A 24,294-nucleotide genomic window follows, 5' to 3' on the forward strand; every position below is an offset into this window, starting at 1 on the left:
AGTATTCATGGTGGTTGAAATTGTTAGAAAAAGTGGAGTCCAGGCATGGGCTACTATCAGACACTAGACAAGTACTATTATCAATCTGTTTGCAGTTATTTATATAAATAGTGGGATATAACTTGAAGAAGGGACCCTTTTGGCCAATCAAACATCTTGTTTTTATTTTATCTTTATCTTTACCTTTAAACTATCCTTGCATTTATCTTTAATTATCTTGCTTAGTTACCCAGATTCAGTCTAGTTTATCCTTAGCTGTAGTATAGAATTGTAGCCCTAGCTATAATTATCTTCTTTTTCGTATAGGCGGTATCATAGTAATAAAAGTCCTTCAAGGTCAAAGTACCATGACTCATCCTATCAACCCTTCACCCTATCTTCCTTTCGATTATCAATACCAGTGGCATGTCCGGGCACTCGCACAAACTTGCCAAGGGATATGTACGCCATCCATTTCCCCCAATAGAGGATTTCACAACCAAGACCACCAGTACGTAATGTTGGCACCTAAAATATGATCTAATGCTTATAATGCCAAAACTTTTAAGTCTTTTCATCACTTGCTAATACATTATAATTTATTTGGGGCATTTAGGGAGTAGTGCTTAACCATTTAATATATTTAATTTGATCAAGCTATTGTAGTTCGGGTTAGGTTAGATGTTTAATAAAATGGTCATATTGTTTTTAGATTTTTACCCATTTAATAAATGAATTAAGTTTGAATTAATAGATTTTGAGTATAATCTATTTTTAACCTAATTGGTATTGTCTCAATCCGCCCCGATTGCTATAATGCTATCTTAAGCGTATTGTACCTTTTTTTTTTTTGGTTGTCTTATATAAATATTTTATTCAAAAAATTCGAGCCTCATGCATGACACGTGCAAAACAGTAGTTAAATGCGAGGGAAGTGACAAAAACTATACTAAGATAGATTATAGTCCAGGATGTACGGCTATCAGCGGCCGTCCATCTGGCGTCGGCGATCAAAAACGCCAGCTGAAGTGCGCGGCTATTACCGCCCGGCCTGCCTGCCTCCCTCTCTCCCTCTCTTACACGCATGGAAGCCTCTTCAATTCCTCTGTCCCTCGTATGCCTCCCTCCACGAAGGGTCTCAGCGAACCCCAACCATAGACCTCCTCGCTTCAGCAGAAGCAAGCGCGGGGTCGGCCATGCCCGAGCTCCCCCAAGAATCCATGCCATTGATGGAGCAGCGGATCTGGGCCCTCCGGTGGAGCTCACCTGGCAGGTCGCCGTCGGTGCGTTAGGTGCCCTTTCTTCGAACACATTTGATCTCTTTTAACGCAATTCCATTTTTTAAATATTTGCATGCGACCAAAATTCCCTTTTTCTTTTCCTTTTGTTTTGATTCTTCAGCTGGAATTACGCCCTTTGTTGTCGCGGGGATCGAGTTCGGAAAGAGGATTGTAAGTTAATAAAATATATGATGCTTCTTTTTTTCAATGTGATTTTTTAGGGGCTTTGTCAAGAGGGTGTTCTTTAGATATTTTGTTTTCGTGATTTTTGGTTTATATTTAAATTCTCCCAAAATTCGCATTTTTTTCCCCTTGGTTTGTATAGCCTGAAAATGAGTTCCTAACAACAAAGGCTGAATTTATTAAAGTATATAAGCAAAGGGCCTGTTGATGCGCATGAGAAGAAAATGAAAATACTCAAACAAAGGCAATATATCTCAAAAATTACATAATAAAATTTGGTTTCCCTGAGAAGAGAATGAAAATATGTGAATAATGGCGATATAACCTAAAAATTTCATAATAAAATTAGGGTTAGGGAAAATTGTATGTAATAAGTATAATTAGATGATGTAAAGACATATAGTGCAAGTGACTGATCAAATTTGTTACATAATCAGTGCGGTTATCTTATAGACTTGACCTAAAGTATTGTGATTGGGTTAAATATTCGTTTTACCAATCTAAATGTCATGTCTCCGTCCATTCTACTTAGGAAACAAACTAAATATTTCTTGTTCTTTTCTTTTCCTTCTTTCCTTTCCTTTTTCTTCTTTCCTTTCCTTTTCCTTTTTCCTTTTTTTTTTGTGTTGCAAAGGGGTCAAAAAAACATGGTGGTTATTTTAACCAAACAAATTAACCTAATTATGCAAATCAAGCATTTAAAAGACTGTAAGCAGCAGATGACTGGCCAGGGTCTGCCTAGTGCCTCAGGTTGGGCACTTGGCCTTTTTGGTAGCAGCCATAGCAGCTGCTGCTGTTCCCTAGCTTAGCTGCCTCATTTCTTGTCAATCCCACCACCAGTATCCAAAAACCATCCTCAATCAAAAAATAAGTGAAATAAAAAATATTGCGGTAAAGGGGATGAAAAGAAAGAGATTGAAAAAAAATCACCTTGCTTGAGTTGCTGACTGCTGCAACAACCACCTAACAAGATCACTGAATGCCAACCGCCAATCATTACTCTACTGGTCCCCTCCTAAAATATCCTCTTTAGTCTCATGATTTGTGTTTAGGGCATACAAAAGTCTGAAGTTCCGATCCAAATGTAATGGGTTAGATGTGAGGTTATGGGGTACCTGACCCTGTCTAATCCTAAGGCACCCACCTTGGACACTTGGCTAGGGCAGGGGTGACTATCCAGTCTCCTACTTAAGGTTGGGATATCTAGGCCCAGCTAGCACTCGTGGTTTGCTTTCCATAATTGCACCCATATATAATTCAATTTGGACGTGGCTTGTTTTATTAATGTTTTGGGTGACGGAGCAAGCTTAACTAAATATAGACAAAAACATAAAAACCTAATAGCAAACATAAAAGCCTACTCATGATATGACTAACTTCAGCTACTACTTCAAGTTTCTATATTATTAACAATAATAGGCAGCCAACAAACAAAAAGGTTTATAAGCATAAAGGGTAGGATCTGGTTGGGTTCTGTAAGCACTCACATAGATCAACCTCATGCTGACTTTGACTCTAGGATATAATCCTAGATACAATCCATATACTTATCATGATTGTATTTTTTACGAAAATGTAATTGATTGGAGACTGGAGGCAAATTTTGGATCAAACTATTTGGTCTTGGGTTCAGCTAGAATTTGGTTTGTGAGTATGTTAGAACTTGTCTACTCAACCCACCAGCATCCCTAATGATGGAAATTGGGACCTTAATTGAAACAAAAATATTGTGGACAAATTTACAAAAAAGATAATAAAAAATAGATGATAAAACATAGAAGAACCCATGTGAAAAAGGGTATCCAAGTGCAAGAGGCTCTTACCATGGTGGAGTTTGTGGAGATGAATGCAGTCTTACCCCAATCCAAATTTTGCCAAAGTGGTATTGAGGCTCGTACCGGCCGGTGATGGTTTGGTATGGTATTGATATGTACGAGACTGAGTTGAGATGTATATGAGATGAAAATTTGAGAGAAAAGGAGGGGAGAAAGAGAAACCCTAACCCTAGCCCTAGAAGGTGGTGAACCAGGAGAGAGAGAGAGAAGACGAAGGGGAGAAAAAGGGAGATGAGAGGGAGGGAGAGAGAGATGGAGGGAGGGAGAGGAGAGAGAGGATAGGGCTTACCTCATCAACAGTGATAGTCGAAAACCCCAAAACCCTTCACAGATGTTAGCAAGGGTTCCCATGGTATCGGTCGATGGTGACGGTAGGGTCCACTGAATCGTGTCAAACCAGCTGGTTTGGAACGTACCGAACCTGAACCGGTCGATTATCGGCATGGTTCAAGGTATTGATTCAAATCATAAGCATGGTAAGATGTTTGGAGGGAGAGGGAGAATAAGAGAGAGGAAAAGAGAGAAAGAGGGAGGTAGGGAGAGGGTGAGGGAGGAAGGGAGGGAGAGTGGAAGAGGGAGAGGTCGAGAGAGAGAGGGCTTGAAAGCCCCCTTGGCTCGTCGATAGTGGGTTATCCTTATTTAATTTCAAAACAAGGGAATGCTAATTTTTTTTTCCAATTTTGAGTTAAAATTGACAAAAAATACATCTTGAAATGGCATGGTGTGAACCTATACCATACTGTTGCCCAAGAAGACATCCCAAGAGGGAGGGTTGAATTGGGTTTTAATTAATTATTGTCAAATTAAAACTTAATGAGTAATTAATTAAATCTATTGCAAGCAGGTTAAATAGATTACTAGATGTAGTGAATGGAGAGAGTAGAAGAGACAATTAATCAATACAAACACAAGAGACTTTATAGTGGTTCGGAGCCAACTCTTGCTCTTACGTCCACTCCCCAAGCCGCACTTGGGAGTTCAATATAATCCCTAGGATTACAGCCGATTGTTTTACAAGTTCACAACCCAACTTGTTGTTTTCGCGAGATCACAACGAACTCGGTCGGTTTTCACAGGCTCACCGACTAGAACCACCCGATTGTTTTTCCGGGATCACAATCAAACCCTTACACCGTTGGTTTTAACTTTGGCTCACCAACAAACCTTACCACCCTTGGTTCAATTTCCTGATTGAATCAAGTAAGAAAAACAGTTTGGGAAAATCACAAGGAAAGCTTCTATAAAGCAAATGTGAATAATATTAATAGAGAAAGCTTAGAAGCCCTCAAACAGATTTCGGAAGGAGAAGTAGGGGCTTCTCGATTTCTGAGTCTCCTCTTGAATGCACTGAAGATTGAATGACAATAGTAGAGCCTTAATTGCGAAGGAAGTACTTATTGGGTTGAGTTGAATGCACTTCTTCCTTTTATTGCTTGTATTTTCTCTCTAGAGGATCTTGGTGGTTGAAAAGCTTTAATGCACACAATGGAATAGCTCAATCCCTATCTACTACTGTTTACTCTGACTATTTAAACTGTTTCCTATGGAAAATAGCCGTTAGACACTGATTTGTAGCCGTTCTGTACAGTCTGCACATCCTGACAATGTATCCGTTGGGGTTGGAGTCGACTCGCTCGATCTGGAATCGACTCGGCTGTTGTTGGAGTCGACTCATGCTTCACTGGAGACGACTCGCCCGCTGTTCAGGATTTGAATTAAAGTGCTGTCCCGTCCTGCAGTCGACTCGGACCAAACCTGGAGTCGACTCGCCAATATCTGGAGATGACTCGGCACTTTTGGAGACGGCTCGTTCTCAGGGTTCCAGAGATCCATTTCTCTGCTTTTCTCTCTCGAGTCGACTCGGGTTCTCTTGGAGTCGACTCGGCTCTCAGAGTCCGAACAGCTGATCCTTTGTCTGTTGATTTGAACTGCCTCGGAGTCGACTCGCACTCTGTTGGAGTCGACTCGGCTGACTTGGGGGTCGACTCTTGAATTCTTGGAGTTGACTCGTTCACAGGGTTACTGAGTTTGGTTCTCTGCCTTTCAGTCTGCTTTTCTCTGAGAGTCGACGCGGGCATAATTAGGAGTCGACTCGTCAAACGTCGGAGTCGACTCGCATCCTTCTAGAGTCGACTCGGTAACAGGGTCTAAAAAATATTGTTATGTCTTTCTTCTGTTACCCTTTGGAGTCGACTCGGAACCGTCGGGAGTCGACTCGGCAAGCATCGGAGTCGACTCGAAATCTTCGGAGTCGACTCGGTGACAGGGTCTGAAATTCATCTTTCTATCCTTTTGTCTATTCTCAGTCGGAGTCGACTCGTAATGTACCGGAGTCGACTCGAGCTTGTGCCAGAAGCTCTGAAACACTTAGAGTCGACTCGCAATCTTCCGGAGTCGACTCGAGCTTCAGACTTTGGTTCCATTGAGTTCAACACTTAGCCAAAGTACTTTGAACCAAGGCTCGACGCACTTAAACATAAATTCACATATATTCGCCTGAAACACTAGATTGAATTCATTAGTGCAATATGAAATATACTCAAATGCTTTGAGCTCATCAAAATCAAATAGGGGTATAATCAATCACTCCACACGTACTGTGCCAGTCGCCAACAGCTACAAGCCGCTGTACTGATTCAGCGAACCGTGGGTGATGGTGTTGTCTTCAGCGTCGTTCGAGGGCAACGAGGTTGGTTGGTGTTGAACAGGAGGAGATTGAGAATAGTCAAAGCAGCCAAAAGAAGGGTATAGGGATGATGTAGTTAAGAAACAGAGAGAGGCATCTAGTAGTAGTTAAAAAAGAGGTGGTGGGGTAATGAGGGGAGTTGTCTTCCCCTTTTCATGAAAGTGCTTTATTTTAGGTGTGAAGAGAAAGACCATTTCCCAGTGTGAGTGCAAGAATGCGATGTTCTGAAGGAAAGGAGAACAGTAATAATGAGCTTAGAAACTAGAAATCTATGGAGTTTGTTGGTGTTGCCCTAGGTGACAAGCCAGGAGGGGGGGTGAATTGGGTTTTCTAAATTTTTAATCCCTTAATCAAATTGATAGATGAATAGGTAGTTTAGCTAATGTTAATTAAGTGCGTGTAGTGAAATTAGAAAGGCACACAATACAAACACACAAGAAATATAGTAGTTCGGTGCTCTCCTAAGCATCTACGTCCACTCCCCAAGCATTCCCTTGGGAATTCACTATAATCCCGTGGATTGCAGTTGGATTGTTTTTCGGGCTCACAATCCAAAAATCTTTACAATTTGGTTTTCCGGAATCACCAATAACCTATATTAGTTTTGCGGGCTCACCAACAACCTACAATGTTGGTTTTACGGGCTTACCAACTAACCTTACAACAAGATTGATAAGTAACAAAAGAGAGCTCCTAAGAGAGCAAATAAAATAATTATAAACTACAAAGAAGAGTTTAGAGAATGTTTATCGCTTTAGAGGAGCTATTCTCTTCTTTGTCAAGCTTGCTTCACTTCACAAGGATTGGTGGAGCTATTGATGACAACTTTCTTTTGGCCCTTTTGATGAAGCAATTGAATGAGGCTTTCTTTTCTAGGGTTTGCTCTTGAATGTGCTTCTTTTATATCCAAAGATTTCTTCCTTTGATGAATAGTGTCTCTTAAATACCTCCCCAACCTCTATTAGTCACTTCCCAGCTATTTGAATTGAACAACTAGCCGTTTCTAGCCGTTGGGAGCTCAAAAAATACTTCTGCAGAACTAGCTGTTGGGCTGTCATCCGTGCTGGGGTCGACCCAAGCTTTTCTAGGGTCGGCTCAAGTTACTGTTCATCAGTCTTGAGGTCGACTCAAACTTTTATGGGATCGGCCCCTGCTACAGTGGGGTCGGCCTCTGCTATAGTAGGATCGGCCCCTGCTATAGTAGGATCGGCCTTCTCAGGAAACACAGAACCTTGTTTTTCTGACTGTTTTCACTAGGGTCGACTCATGCTTTCTTGGGGTCGACCCATGCTACAGTGGGGTCGACCCAAGCTCCAGTGGGGTCGGCCCTCTCAGGGATTCCAGAGACATGGTTTTTGAATACTCATCCTAAGGTCGGCTCATGTTCTCTTAGGGTCAGCTCCACTGGGTTCGGCTCAAGTCTTTTTGGGGTCGGCTTAAGGAAACTTGGGGTCGGCCCTCTCAGTAATTTCCAAAGAGTTGTTTTCTTTGAGTTCACAAGTTGGGTTCGGCTCATGGTTCTTTGGGGTTGGCTCCTCTCTTGTGGTCGGCTCAAAGATTCTTGGGGTCGGCCCAGTTACTGTTCATCTGTGCCATTTTTGCAAGGATGTGCCAGATCATCCCAAAACGTACTAGGTGCTGAGATACGCGCCGTTCAATGCGACGTTCGCAGCGCAATTCGAACGGAACGTCGCTTATCGCATGAACGCGCCTCGGATCGTAGAATTCAAAAATTTTTCAGGATCCAAATTCAGAAGACCTTTGAACTTATTAGGAAGGGTAGATTAGGATCTGAGGAAGGTTGATTAAGATTCATAAAACTGAAATAAAAATCAGAAGATATTAATTTGAAGATCCCATCTTCAAAATTTCTGCAGGTATAGAACACCGCAACCTAATGATCTTTCTAGGTTCCTGTTTAAGCCGCACACGTGTTCGGCCTCTATAGGTATCCACACGATGATTTAATCATCTGAGATAAGGTTTTACCGGAGTGCTAGCTCCTTGCAAAGACCTCTCATGACTATCAAAAGATTGGAAGAAGAATTTACAACATACATCTTCGAAGAAGAACCCTTTCTTCTTTAACCTTGCTCGTGATGGAGGAAGATGAAGGATGATGCTTTCACCGTGGATCTTCTTTTCCTTGCACCCATGGAAGAAGAGGAAGGAAAGGCCTTTTGCTGCCGTGGAGAAGGAAGGAAGAAGAGGGCTAGGCGTGGAGGAAGAACTCCTTCCTTGGGCGTGTTAATCTCTCTTCTTTTGGCTTCTTCTTCTTCAACCTTTCAACGCTTTGGAAGATGGAAGAAGAGGATCACCCTTGCTGCCGTGGGGGAAGAGGAGTCCTCTTGCTGCCGTGGGAAGGGAGAAGAGAGGGGAAAGGAGGCGTGGGGATGATGGAATGAAGACTATGCACATGCCAGACCCCTTTAAATAGATGGATCTAGGGTTTTCAAAAGAGTTTATCTAGACTAAGAGATAAACTCTACATAACCATGCATTCTTTGGATGAATGCCAAGTGTCCAATCTATGTGCCCATGGTGCCATCAAATCAATGTATGATAAGTGTCCATGGATCTAGATTAAGCCTAATCTGATTAGGCTTGATCCCTATGGCGCCATGTGGACTTTAAAGTCCGCATAGTGTAAACACGACTTAACTCATATTCATCCTACGATGACATGTGGACTTTAAAGTCCGCATATGACTTATGGCATTTATATCCTACGATGCCATGCGGTCTTTAAAGTCCGCATAGTGTGAACACGACTTAAGTCATATTCATCCTACGACGACATGTAGAATTTAAAATCCGCACAAATCCTGGTTTAATCAAATTGACTCAATCATGAACCCAGATCAATTTGGATCGAACCCAATTTGATTTGGCTCATTAAATCAGCCCAATTGCAATCCAATTGCAATTAATTTCACTTAATTTTTCTTTCATTAACTCACTAACACTTAGTGGGTTAATTCAATCACCAATCATATTGATAATTGACTTTAATTTTGATTCTAAGTCACAATTATGATAGTCTGACTAATTAAATCCTCTATGTGTGTGACCCCGTAAGTTCTATTCTGACTGGTAGTGAGACATATTGAGATCTCTATTTCAATATCACTGAAACTCTTTCCAGTGGATTGAAATAATTTCCATTCTACTCTCAAGATTCACTGATTACCAAGTGAATGCCTTCGAGTCTCACAATTCACTAGTGACACGGAGCAGTATATGGTGGCAACCTAGCGGAATGGAATATCTGAATCTCTAGGTGCAGTTAGTGTATGATACCTCTATCATGGATCCCGACGTGACGGAGGTTATGGATAACTCGTTAAACCCCATCGTCTGTCATATGTCAGATTTATTCGACTTCCAGTTCGAGATATGAAAAACTTTTTTTTCAAAATACCTGGCTAGGAATTTATCGAACTTAGTCTCATAAATCACATAGGATCACTCCTAATCTATCAAGGTCGATAGATCCCATCTAGATGCAACCCTATTTCAAAATAAACCTACTGCAGCGGATCCGAATGGCTAGGGCCCAAGTTCACATGCTCGTCAAGCTACAGCAACCTCACCGTGAATAGCTGAGGCATCGCAGGTCAAAAGACCAGTCATACAACTGCAGCGTAAGTAGTCACTGACGAGTGGATAGACATCCATGTGACTACTTTGTTTGGTCACGCTCAGTATCTTGTTCTCTAACAAGTACTTGCACAATTACTCCAATGTCTCTACACCGTGGACTCGAGACTCATCCATCTGACTAAGTGATCTATGCACTAATCTCATTGGATCAATCACCATCCCTCGTGATGGATCCATCGATCAGGAGCATTTAGAAATTAATAACTAATGGCACATGCCTCAAATTTTCAACTCCTTCAGAATGTGTCATTATCTATTAATTTCTTGGATGATTCGTGGACACATACAAACATGAATGAAAAATAAATTGCCCAATCTTATTTATTAATAAGTATCAAATTACAAATTTATACCCCAGATTACAAATATGCGTCAGCCACATTGGCTTCTAGGGCATACTTCTAACAATCTCCCACTTGCACTAAAGCCAATCAGACATGTATCTAAGTTCTATCTTCTCAAGATGAACTTCTAATTTCTTCTGACTTAGCTGCTTAGTGAATGGGTCCGCCACGTTATCAGTGGAGTCTACTCTCTGCACCTCTACATACTTCTTTTCGAGGTAGTCGCGAATTAGATGAAATCGCCGCTCTATGTGCTTGGACTTCTGGTGAGACCTTAGCTCCTTAGCCAGTGCTATGGTGCCGTTGTTGTCGCAGAAAAGGATTATGGCATCTGATGATATGACACCTAGCTCCTTGACAAACTTCTTGTATCAGAACGCTTTCTTCACAGCATTCGATGCGACAATGTACTCTGCTTCCATGGTTAAATCTTCAAAAATCGGTTGTTTGGAACTCTTCCAATTTACCGATCCTCCATTGAATAAGAATACATATCCTGATGTAGACTTTCTATCATCAGGGTTAGTCATAAAGTCTGAATCAGTGTATTCTTCTCCTTTTAACTCAGTGCTTCCCCCAAAGACCAAAAACATATCCTTAGTCCTTCTTAAGTACTTAAGGATATTCTTCACAGCTATCCAGTGCTCCTCATCTGGATTCGATTGATATTTGCTCGTGACACTCACAGCATGTGCTATATCAGGTTGAGTACATAGCATGGCATACATGAGGCTCCCTATTGCTGAAGCATAAGGGATCCTGCTTGTGCGTTGAATCTCTTCAGATGTTTTGGGGCATATCTTCTTGGAGAGATTTATCCCATGCCTTAAGGGTAACAATCCCCTCTTAGAGTTTGCCATGCTGAACCTCTTTAGCATTCTGTGATAGGCCTAGCATTCTCTTAGATCTATCTCTATAAACCTTAATCCCCAAAATATAGGATACTTCTCCTAGATCTTTCATGAAGAATTTCTTAGATAACCACAACTTGACCGATGTGAGCATGGGAATATCATTCTCAATGAGGAGTATATCATCCACGTACAATATGATGAATACTATAGCCCTTCTACTGACTTTTTTGTACACACATGGTTCCTCTTCATTCTTGATGAAATCAAACGATTTGATCACATCATTGAAATGAGTATTCCAACTCCGAGATGCTTGCTTTAGTCCATAAATGGATTTTTGCAGCTTGCAGACCTTGTGATCACCATCACTGGAAGTGAAACCTAGAGGCTACTCCATATAGATATCTTCCTCAAGATATCCATTAAGGAATGCAGTTTTCACATTCATCTGCCATATCTCATAATCATGATAAGCTGCAATGGCAAACAACGTTCGAATGGACTTCAGCTTGGCTACCGGTGGAAAGGTATCCTGATAGTCAATGCCTTCGCGCTGACTATAACCTTTTGCCACCAACCTTGCCTTATAGGTCTCTCTACCTTTCCATCCGAACCTATTTTCTTTTTGTAGATCCATTTACACTCAATAGGTACTATACCTTCAGGTGGATCTACTAAGGTCTATACTTGGTTGGAATGCATGGAGTCTATCTCTGACTTCATCGCATCCATCCATTTCTCGGAGTCGATGTCTAACATCGCTTCGTTGTAGGTTTTGGGATCATCATCATGTTTCTTTTCTCCCATGAGGAACTCTTCCTCTACTTTCTCTATAAGCATACCTAAGTACCTTTCAGGAGGATGGGAGATCCTACTGGATCTACGAAGTGGACGAGGTTCTTCATGTATTGGCTCAATATGAATAGGTTCACTAGGCTCAATTGCTCGTTGCTCTTCAAATTTTTTCTTCGAGCTCGATTTTTCTCCTACTGCCTCTATCTAGGATAAACTGTTTTTCCAAAAAGATGGCATGCCGGCTCACAAACACTTTATGATCCTCTGGGATGTAAAAATTATATCCTAATGATTGTTTAGGATATCCTATAAAACGAGCACCAATTGTCCTAGCCTAATTTGTCTGCTTGCTGTCACTTGATTTGGGCCGGACATCCCCAAATCTTGAGATAACTAGGACTTGGTTTCTTACCATGCCATATCTCATACGGTGTGGTAGGAACGGAGTTAGAGAAAACTCTATTCAATATGTAGATAGCTGTAAGTAGGGCGTCTCCCCATAGAAATAAGGGTAAGTCAGTGAAGCTCATCATGGACCTGACCATATCCAATAGGGTCTGATTCCTCCTTTCTGACATCCCGTTGAGTTGAGTTGTACCAGGAGATGTCCATTATGAAATTATACCATTTTGTTTGAGATAATCATGAAACTCTTCACTATTGTATTCTCCTTCTCGATCTGATCGAAGAACCTTAATGAGTTTCCCTGTCTATTTTTCTACTTCATATCTGAATTTTTTGAACCTTTCAAATGCTTCAGATTTATGTCTAATAAGATAGACAACCATACCGTGAGAAATCATCGGTAAAAGTAATAAAGTAGAAAAATTGACCTCTAGCCTGCATATCGAATGGGTCACACATATCGGTGTGTACTAGGGCAAGTATTTCAGTGGACCTCTCCTCGTGTCCTACAAAGGGTAATTTGGCCATTTTTTCTTGAAGGCAGGATTAACAAATCGGATATGACTCAGAAGTCAATGAACTCAAAAGTCCATGTTTCTCCAATTTGTTAATTTTGTCTCCTATATGACCAAGTCTGAGATGCCACAAATACTTTTGATTTATCTTATCTCTAGATCTCTTAGATTTTATGGTACTCACTATATGCTCAGATACGTTCACAGATACATCCATATGTAAGTGATAGAGACCGTCAATCATAAAACCACGTCCAAACAATTTATTTCGCAAATGAATTGACACGTAGTTTTAATTGAAATTGAATTCAAAATGTTTCTGTGCTAGACAAGATACAGAAATCAGATTTCTACTAGCATTATGTACAAAATAACAATCTCTAAGTATCAAACTAAATCCTGATGGTAAATGCAAAGGGAATGTGCCCACAGCAACAACAACTCTTGCTCCATTGCCAACCTGTAGGGTTACCGCACCTTCCATAAGCCTTCTACTTTTCTTTAGACCCTGCATGGTATTGCACAAGTGAACACTTGAACCAGAATCTATAACCCAACTGGAAATAGAAGAAACCGTTAGATTAGTTTCAATAATAAGCATATTAGACATACCTTCAGAAGGCGTGTCACCCTTCTTGCTCTTTATGCTCCCCATGTAGATAGGACAGTTCCTTTTCCAATGGCCGTCTTTATTGCAATGGAAACACTTTCCTTTGGGTTCGGCCTTCTTTTTAGGAACTCTTTTCTTCGGCTTTTTCTCGGTCTTCTGCTTCTTCGCAGGCTTCTTCTTCTTTTCAGTGGACTTTCTCTTGGAAGTAGAAGCTAGCTCAGCAGCGAGAACTGTGCCTCTTGAACCTTTCAAGGCTCCTCAGTTGTCACCAACATGTTTAACAATTCAAGCTTGGTGCAATCAATTTTATTCATATGGTAGTTTACAATAAACTGCCTATATGAAGATGGCAATGATTGTAGGATCAAATCCGTTTGCAAATCCTTGTGCATGGTCATGCCGAGCTTCTCAAGCTCCTCAAGATCCTTGATCATGGTCAAACCATGTTCATGGACAGACTGCCCATCACGCATCTTGGCTTTGAAGAGCCTCTTGAACACTTCAAACCTCGCTGCGCAACTCTGCTCACTATACAACTCTTGCAGGTGATCAAATATGTCCTTGGCAGTCATCATGTTCTCATGCTGGCATTGCAATTCATAGGATATGGATGCCAAAATATAGCACCTAACCTTATTATCGTCATCCACCCATTTCGCATGCGTCTTACGCTGCTCATTGGTTGGATGGGCTGGCAATGCTGGAAGTTCATCATCAAGAACATATGCTATCTTTTCACAACTCAAGACAATCTTCAAGTTGCGGAGCCAATCCTTGTAATTAGGTCTGGTCAACCTATTGTTATCTAGATTTCGAGTTATCGGGTTGAAAGCCATTATGATCTGCAGAGAGTAAAGATTCTAATTAGAAATTTGTATTTGACATTAATTTATTTTAGAAATTTTTAAAACAAAATTGGATCAAATCCTCCCACTATTTCTCGGATCTCTCACACTCCTCTGGTAAAGATACGGAAACCTGCGACTTAGAGTTTTAAGTAGAGCGCTGTGGTCCCACCAATCTACATGCCACTTCACGTAACAGTTATTGGAGACACATAGACGATGAGTGTACAACTCTTATACAATGCTTCATAAGCAAATTGAGCTAACCTGGTCTCCAAGTCATAAGGACCTCACCTAACAGTTATTGGACCCGTTCCATGGTTAAGTCGGACCCACCGTATATCCCGCGGAAATAAAGTCATTGGATCCTCACCTAACAGTTATTGGAGCCCAACCCCATCTCTACTCCATAACATCTCATGTCAATAGAGATGTCCAATCCTCCGATGCAACTAGCCCACTGTATCCAGCGGAGACTAATCAACGCCGGAAAGATCTTAGCAACTCTACTACGGTGGAAGACCAATCGACTTAATATTGGGTAATTAGATCTTAGTGATTCCAACTTTGAGCTTTCCATAGAAGGTAATCGATCAATTAGCCAGGTAAGCAGGTGGGAGGCTCCCCTTACTCAGAGAGTAAGGTCCTAATTAAGTAACCACTTTTGAGTTTTCCTAGACACCAATTAGATCCATTAATCAAATATGGCTAGCTTAATGATCGTTCACTCTTGATTGATTTAGGGAGGTTTTAGGTCTTTTGGGATTTACATCTAATGTAACCATCTACCCCATACTATATGTCATTCGATTTACATCCTATGTAAATGTCACATTGGTTCAAGTTTACATCATATGTAATTATGAAATCCTTTCATATATTATGTGATTACATTTTATGTAAATGACATAATTGTTTCAATTTACATCTTATGTAAATGTCCTATTGTTTAAGGGTTTTATTTACATCTCATGCAAATAAATTTTATTTAACTAATACATACATCTCATGCATACATTGTATTAAACATAACCTTAAACAAGTATGAATATTATGATTACCACATGCATCTCATGTATAATTTTTCAGATATGAAACTTTAAACCTATTATGCTATTTTCTGTATTTTAGATCATGCATTACTTGATTTCAAACATTGTAATCTTATTGCAATTCTAAATACAAGATACAAGATCAAAAGAAAATAAAAATCTGCATGCTGAAAATTTCAGCAACCTGAAATTTCAGCACGCAGAAAATCCAGCAAGCATAATTCTCTCAAAAATCAGATTAAAAACATGGTAATCAATCCTTAAATCCTAATCATGCTTCCTAGAACCATGGCTTTGATACCACTGTTGAGATACGCCCCGTTCGATACGACGTTCGCAGCGAAATTCGAACGGGACGTCGTTCATCGCATGAACGTGCCTCGGATCGTAGAATTCAAATATTTTTCTGGATCCAAATCCCGAAGATCTTTGAACTCATTAGGAAGGGTAGATTAGGATCTGAGAATGGTTGATTAAGATTTATAAAACTGAAATAAAAATCAGAAGATATTAATTTGAAGATCCCATCTTCAAAATTTCTGCAGGTATAGAACACCGCAACCTGATGATCTTTTTAGGTTCCTGTTTAAGCCGCACACGTGTCTGGCCTCTACAGGTATCCACACGAGGATTTAATCATCCGAGATAAGGTCTTACCAGAGCGCTAGCTCCTTGCAAAGACCTCTCATGACTATCAAAAGATTGGAAGAAAAAATCTGCAACATACCTCTTCGAAGAAGAACCTTTCTTCTTCAACCTTGCTCGCGATGGAGGAAGATGAAGGATGATGCTTTCACCGTGGATCTTCTTTTCCTTGCACCCATGGAAGAAGAGGAAGGAGAAGGCCTCTTGCTACCGTGGAGAAGGAAGGAAGAAGAGGGCTAGACGTGGAGGAAGAACTCCTTCCTTAGGCGTGTTGATCTCTCTTCTTTTGGCTTCTTCTTCTTCAACCTTTCAACGCTTTGGAAGATGGAAGAAGAGGATCACCCTTGCTACCGTGGGGAAAGAGGAGGAGTCCTCTTGCTGCCGTGGGAAGGGAGAAAAGAGGGGAAAGGAGGCGGGGGGATGATTGAATGAAGACTATGCACACGCCACACCCCTTTAAATAGATGGATCTAGGGTTTTTAAAAGAGTTTATCTAGACTAAGAGATAAACTCTACATAACCCTGCATTCTTTGGATGAATGCCAAGTGTCCAATTCATGTGCCCATGGTGCCATCAAATCAATCCATGGCAAGTGTTCATGGATCTAGATTAAGCCTAATCTGATTAGGCTTAAACCCTATGGCACCATGTGGACTTTAAAGTCCGCATAGTGTGAACACGACTTAAGTCATATTCATTTTACGATGACATGAGGACTTTAAGGTCCGCATATGACTTATGACATTTATATCCTACGATGCCATGTGGTCTTTAAAGTCCGCATAGTGTGAACACGACTTAAGTCATATTCATCCTACGACGACATGTGGACTTTAAAATCCGCACAAATCCTGGTTTAATCAAATTGACCCAATCATGAACCCAAATCAATTTGGGTCGAACCCAATTTGATTTGGCTCATTAAATCAGCCCAATTGCAATCCAATTGCAATTAATTCCACTTAATTTTTCTTCCATTAACTCACTAACACTTAGTGGGTTAATTCAATCACCAATCATATTGATAATTGACTTTAATTTTGATTCCAAATCACAATTATGATAGTTTGACTAATTAAATCCTCTATGTGTGTGACCCCGTAGGTTCTATTCTGACTGGTAGTGAGACATATTGAGATCTCTATCTCAATATCACTGAAACTCTTTTCAGTGGATTGAAACAATTTCCGTTATACTCTCAGGGTTCACTGATTACCAAGTGAATGCCTTCAAGTCTCACAATCCACTAGTGACACGGAGCAGTATATGGTGGCAACCCAGCGGAATGGAATATCTGAACCTCTAGGTGTAGTTAGCGTTGATACAGTCCCTCTATCATGGATCCTGACATGACGGAGGTTATGGATAACTCGTCAAACCCCATCGTCTCTCATATGTTAGATTTATTCGACTTTCAGTTCGAGATATGGAAAACTCTTTTTCCAAAATACCTGGTTAGGAATTTATCGAACTCAGTCTCATAAATCACATAGGATCACTCCTAATCTATCAAGGTCGATAGATCCCATCTAGATGCAACCCTATTTCAAAATGAACATACTGCAGCCAATCCGTACTATAAGGACTCGAATGGCTAGGGCCCAAGTTCATATGCTCGTCAAACTACAGCAACCTTACAGTAAATAGCTGAGGCATCACAGGTCAAAGGACCAGTCATACAACTGCAGCATAAGTAGTCACTGACGAGTGGATAGACATCCATGTGACTACTTTCTTTGGTCACGCTCAGTACCTTGTTCTCTAATAAGTACTCGCACAATCACTCCAGTATCTCTACACCGTGGATTCGAGACTTATCCATCTGACTAAGTGATCTGTGCACTAATCTCATCGAATCGATCACCGTCTTTCATGATGGATCCATCGATCAGGAGCATTTAGAAATTAATACCTAATGACACATGCCTCAAATTCTCAACTTCTTCAGAATATGTGTTATTATCTATTAATTTCTTGGACGATTCATGGACACATACAAACATGAGTGAAAAATAAATTGCCCAATCTTATTTATTAATAAGTGTCAAATTACAAATTTATGCTCTAGATTACAAATATGCGTCAGCCACATTAGCTTCTAGGGCATACTTCTAACACCAGGGTCGACTCCACCTCTTCTGGAGTCGACTCCTACCTGTGCCAAGTGTGTCACTCCGTGCCAATGTGTGCCATATGTATCAGGGTCGACTCTAAACCTCTTTGGGGTCGACTCAACTCACAATTTCCTGCATCTTAAGGTTAGACTAGTTCATAGGATCAATAGAATATATTTCTAATAATTTTGAGTGTATGGCACGATAGAGCTTCATACGCTTAACAATGAAAATTACAATTTTGCCCTTAAGAGTATACTTGACTTAAAACTTTGCCGAAATAGATTTTAAAGCTCTTTATCATTTTCTACTACATATTTTATCTCGTTGTTAATTATTGAGAGTCGTCTTGATCTTATTTTCTTAATGTATCGTGAATGTATCGAGGGTGTGGCATTTCTCAGTGATGTATCAAGTTAATTTGTATTGTTAATTTGATATTTCCTCAATTGTTGTGTTAATCATTGAAATAACATTATCATCCTCAATCTCCTCCTTTTTGATAATTACAAAACATTGAGTATCCTTAAGTTGGCATTAATATATGAATTAAGGTTTAATGTTTAGAAAATGCTTTAAAGGCTGAAAATTCAGAATTTTCTATATTATAGGATGTGCCAACCGAAAGCTCCCCTTTTCTAATCTAAATTTATGCCAATTGAAGTTTAGTTTTGCTCTCCCTGACTCTTGTGTTTTATTGAAGATAAGACTTCAAGAATTTGTACCAATGTAAGAGTTTCAAGTTATGTATCGAAGCAAGTGACGTATATGCCATTAATTTAGAATCTTTGATTAAACTTCAGATTTTCTTATTTAGAGATTCTAGAGTGCAGTTTTTTTTCATTGTTATATATCTCTCCTCCTTAAGTAAATATTTTCTTCCAATTTAGCTTTGGTTAAGGATGCATATATTCCAACTTCTCTTACTTCTCCCCTATATTGCAACTTCTCTCTTCTCTTACTTCTCCCCTTTTTTGTCATCATCAAAAGAATATGTAATACATTGGTGAAAAGTATTTCAATGACAAAGATCATAAAACATAATAAGACATTGCATTTCATAAGAGTCAAAATTACAATGTTCTAATGAGCCAAATAAGATAACATCGTTTTCAAACAATAGAAAGCAAGATATATAGATAACTAGAGTGACTTTAGGCACTAATCTAGATGAGTCCTTGCAGTGCTGTCAGTGCTATCCAAGGGCTAGGATCTGGCTCTAGATCTCCTAGTATAGGTGGCGAGAGGAGGTCTGGGCTGATATGACTGTAAGGGTCTGTGAGCCCTATGAGCTGGTTGGCTTTGTGCCGAGACCTCTGACTCAGCTGTTCGAGCTCCCGGAGGACCATGAAACTCTCTCTCTCTCTAAAGCTATCATCCGGTCTGTGAGACCTGTCATCTGAGCAGATAATCCTCTGATCTCAGCTGTCATACTATCCATTCTACTCATCATGCTATCGGAGAGATCCCTCACCTGAGCTGATACAAGTTCAGTCATCCTACTCCAATATTCCTCTGTATATCCCGTAGGTGTGGATGATGAAGGTCCTGCCTCCGCATGTGCCGAAGGGTGGTCAACAGGTACCTTAGGCTCAGGAATGGAGTCTCCAGGCTCTGGTGCATGTGCCCCTGCACCTCTACGCACCCACAGACCGTTCACCTTCTCATAACCCATACGTACAAGAGATCGTACAGTGTAGGTGTCGGTAAATAACAAGTCCCTGGATATCTGTCCTTCTACACATATGTCATGATGACTAAATATCAAGGTGAGTACCATACCGTATGGCAAGGAGACTCTCGATCTGGATACAACCTCATGCATTTGTCTGATCATCATGGCTGGAAGATTCAGGGGAATACCCTGAATAACATGCTCCATAATAGCCAGATCACGCTTAGACACATGGTCGAATCTCCCGCTCTTCGGAAACAGTATCCGACCTATGAAGTTATGCAACAACCTCATCTCAGATGATAAAGAGCTAGCTATCAAATTGTCTGAGTAATCAATGTCATCTCTCTCTAAAATTAGCTGTAGAGCTCTAATCTTGTGCTCTGATTTGTCTGGTGTGGCACCCTTACAGGGGAGATGAAGCAGCTGTCCAAGGCTCTTCTGAGAAACATGAACTCGAACTCTACGAACCTCGGACACAAGCCCTCCTGGACCGACCCGTAGAAAGGCATAAAACTCACGAACTAAACCCGGGTAGGTCTTTAAATCTGGGAAGCAAAGATACTTCCATCCTTGTCGTCGGATCCAACCACCCAACCAAAACCCTTCTTGATCCAAAAATTCGGAGTGAATCCTCCTACCCGTAGTAACCGGTCTCCCCGCATACTTAGCAAGTTGAAATGAAGGGGAAAAAGGTGGAGGAGGCTCCGCACGTGGCTCAGATCGTGGAGGCACTGTAGAAGACTCTCTAGGATGCTCCCCTACAATGGTTGGGCGTGATACTCTCCCGGCTCGCTTGGCCACCGCTCATTTGGGTCCCATTTTCACCAAACCCTTCCTTAGAACTTGATCTAACGGCTTGAAAGAGCGATCTACCACTGTTTGAAAGTGATTGGAGGGGATTGGAGAGTGGAAAATAGGGTTTGTTGGAGGGTATAAGGAGTACAAATGACCTAATGTTGCTCTCGGCTGCCCTTTAAAAACGGGGGTCCCGCCGTTGGGTCGACCCCAAGTTTTGCTTGGGTTGACTCAAGGAGGGGTCGACCTCACTTTAGGCTCAGGTCGGCCCCGGTTCAGGCTCCAAATTTTTTTTTATTCTTCCTTCTTTCTGATCCTTACCAAATCTTCATGAGACATTGATATACGTGTAAGGAATCTATAAATTAATAACTTTATCAATGTTTCATGGGATTTACAAAATGGGAGGAGCGTATCATGAAACAACTTTTTTCCTTTTTTTTTTAATCAAAGGAATCACATATGCCTAATTCTCTTCTAAGCATGCAGAATCTATCTTCACTTAGAGGTTTTATAAATATATCAGCTAATTGTTTCTCGGTACACACATGCTCAATACATACATTTCCATTTTGCACATGATCTCTAATGAAGCGATACCTAATTTCAATGTGCTTTGACTTAAAGTGCTGAACCGGATTTTTAGTGAGATTGATGGCACTAGTGTTATCACATTTTATAGGAATTTTGTCGAGCTTGATTCTATAGTCCTCTAGTTATTGCTTGAGCCATAGTACTTGAGCACAACAACTCCCGGCTGCGATATATTCGGCCTCAGCCGTCGACAATGCTATTGAATTCTGATTTTTACTAAACTATGATACTAAATTGTTTTCTAAGAATTGACATGTCCCACTAGTGCTCTTCCTATCCAACTTGCATCCAGCAAAATCCGCATCAGAGTATGCAAGCAAATCAAGCAAAAATCTCTAGAGTACCATAACCCTATGTTTGTGGTTCCTCTTAGATATCTAAGAATTCTTTTGACAGCACTTAGATGTGATTCCTTAGGGTCTGACTGGTATCTAGCACATATCCCTACACTAAACACTATATCAGGCCTACTAGCAGTAAGGTAAAGCAAAGATCCAATTAAGCCTCTATAGAGTTTCATATCTATACTTTTTTCTTTTTCATCTTTGTCTAGCTTACTGGTGGGATTCATTGGAGTGCCTATTCCCTTGTGATTTTTATTTCCAAACTTCTTTAGTATTTTCTTTCTATACTTAGTTTGATGAATGAAAATTCCTTCCTTAGTTTGCTTGATTTGTAATCCGAGAAAGAAATTAAGTTCTCTCATCATACTCATCTCGAATTCTCCTTTCATTAGTTCAGCAAATTCTTTACAAAGACTATCATTAGTGGCACCGAATATAATGTCATCTACGTATATTTGTACCACTAGCAGATTTTTGTCTTTTCTCTTAAGAAAAAGTATTTTATCTACGTTTCCTCTACTAAAATCATTATTTAACAGAAATTTACTTAGTCGGTCATACCATGCCCTAGGTGCTTGTTTCAATCCGTATAATGCCTTATGTAATCTAAACCCATGATCATGAAATTTATGACTTTCAAAACCAGGAGGTTGCTCTACATACACTTTCTCTTCTATATAACCATTTAAGAAGGTACTTTTTACATCCATTTAATATAGTTTGAAATCCATAAATCATGCAAATGCTAGAAGTAGTCTAATAGCTTCTAATCTAGCTGCAGGAGCAAACGTTTCTTCAAAATCTATCCCTTCTTCTTGATTGTATCCCTTAGCTACAAGTCTAGCTTTATTTTTTGTAACTATTCCATTTTCATCTAGCTTATTTCTAAAGACCTATTTTGTTCCAATTACAGAATTATGCTTTGGTCTTTCAGTTAATGTCCATACATTACTCCTTTTAAATTGATTTAATTCTTCTTGCATAGCATTAATCCAATTTATGTCATTCTCAGCTTCTTCATAAGTTTTAGGTTCTATTTGTGAAACAAAAGTAAAATAATCATTCAAATTTCTTAGAGAGGATCGAGTTCTTGTGATGGATCACCAATAATTAAATCTTTGGGATGTCCATGTGCGTACCTCCATTCTTTTGGCAAGTTTTGAGATTGTGGTGGATCATGATCATCTTCTTTTTCCTTTTCATCTTTCTTTTCTTGATTTGGCATGTCATTAAGATTCAGCTTTTCAAACTCAATAATTCCTGCATCATCATCAAGAATACTTTCTCTCCTAGAGGACTCACTATCAGACTCATCAAAAATAACATTTATTGACTCTTCAACTATAAGAGTTCTCTTGTTGAAGACTCTGTATACCCTGCTAGAAGTAGAGTATCCTAAGAAGATATCCTCATCTGACTTGGCATCAAATTTGCTTAAATCCTCCTTGCCATTGTTTAAAATAAAACATCGACATCCAAATACTCTAAAATATTTAGAAGTTGGTTTTTTATTCTTCCAAAGTTCATAAGGAGTTTTCTTTGTAATCGGACGAATTAAAACATGATTTAAAATATAGCAAGCAGTATTTATAGCTTCAGCCCAAAAATACTTTGGGAGATTTGACTCACATAACATAGTGCGAGCCATTTCTGCCAAAGTTCAATTTTTTCTTTCAACAACCTCATTTTGTTGAGGCATTCTACGTGCTGAAAATTGATGAGAAATACCGTTTTCATTACAGAATTCTTCAAAGTGTTGATTTTCAAATTTAGTTCCATGATCACTTCGAATAACCATTAAGGTGAGATTCTTTTCAGTTTTAACATTTTTATAATATTTCAAAAATGCTGAAAATACTTCATTCTTATGTGCAAGAAACGAAACCCATATATATCTTGAGAAATCATCCACTATTACTAGTCCATACTTTTTTTCTTTTAGACTTGTAGTTCTAGTAGGTCCAAATAGATCCATGTGAATGAGTTCAAAAGGCTTAGAGGTTGACATTACATTCTTTGATTTGAAAGATGATCTTGTTTGTTTTTCTAATTGATATGGTCCACAGATTTTATCTTTTTCAAAAATTAATTTTGGCACATCTCCTATCAAATCCTTTTTGACTAGTTTGATATTAAGTCCGTACTAGCATGTCCTAGTCTACGATGCCATAGCCAACTTGTTTCATTTTTCTTTTCTTCATTAGTGATTAAGCATAACCCATTTTTCTTGGCTAAGTCATCAAGATCTACCATATAAATGTTTCCATGCCTATGTTTCATAAGTACAATGCTATTATCTTTAGGATTTGTGATTATGCATACTGAAGCTTCAAATGAAACTTTAAGACCTTTATCACAAAATTGACTTATGCTAAGTAAGTTATGTTTCAAACCATTAACCAATAAAATATTTTTTATAAATGTAGATGGAGTGATACAAATTTTATCCTTTCCAATGATATATCCTTTTCCATTGTCTCCATAGTTTATCACTCCACCATCCTTAAATTCCAAGATGACAAATTGCTTTATGTCACCTGTCATGTGTCTTGAACAGCCACTATCTAGATACCAACGTCTATTCTTGTCATTGGCTGTAAGACACACCTGCAATCAAAATCAAGGATGTACTTTAGGTACCCAATCTATGTTGGGTTCTTTAAGGTTAGTGTGTGATGTTCCTTTTGGAATCCAAATTTTCTTGTATTTTAGCTTGCTCTTTTCACTCAATTTGTTATAGCTGAATTTTCTAAAATTACATTCGTATGCTTTGTGTCCTACTTTATTGTAGCAATGACAAGTTGTATTTTTATTTTTGGCTTTAACAAATATATTCTTTAAGTATTTTTTGCTTTCTATTTGTTTTATATCCTAATCTTGCTTTATCATATACAGCTTTTTGACTATCAAGAATCATATTTAATTTAGTCGAGCTAAGTGTAAACTTGTCCACTAAGGATTTATATTTTTCTGCATCTTTTTTAGTTTAAAATTTTCAGTAATTAGATTTTTGGTTTTATTAGGGAACTGCTTACTTAATGTTTCATAGTCATTAGATAGTTTCAGCTCATCTTTCA

The 24,294-nt window shown here is 39.5% G+C and overlaps 1 protein-coding gene across 3 annotated transcripts in view; it reads left to right on the forward strand.

Annotated features, from left to right (window-relative positions):
• Nucleotides 1-944: 944 nt before the first annotated feature.
• The window catches only part of LOC103698011, a 40,273-nt gene continuing 16,923 nt past the window's right edge, over nucleotides 945-24,294 (forward strand). The window contains exons 1-2 of one of the 3 annotated variants that reach the window (XM_039117459.1): nucleotides 945-1,262; nucleotides 1,381-1,430. In XM_039117459.1, coding sequence (XP_038973387.1) covers nucleotides 1,064-1,262; nucleotides 1,381-1,430 — 249 coding nt within the window. In that variant the 5' untranslated portion in view covers nucleotides 945-1,063. Of the gene's footprint in view, nucleotides 1,272-1,380; nucleotides 1,431-24,294 lie in introns of all 3 variants that reach the window. The other 2 variants (XM_039117460.1, XM_039117458.1) reach the window with 2 other exon arrangements.

Source organism: Phoenix dactylifera, unplaced genomic scaffold (assembly GCF_009389715.1).
Source record: "Phoenix dactylifera cultivar Barhee BC4 unplaced genomic scaffold, palm_55x_up_171113_PBpolish2nd_filt_p 000233F, whole genome shotgun sequence".
Taxonomy (NCBI): Eukaryota; Viridiplantae; Streptophyta; class Magnoliopsida; order Arecales; family Arecaceae; genus Phoenix; species Phoenix dactylifera.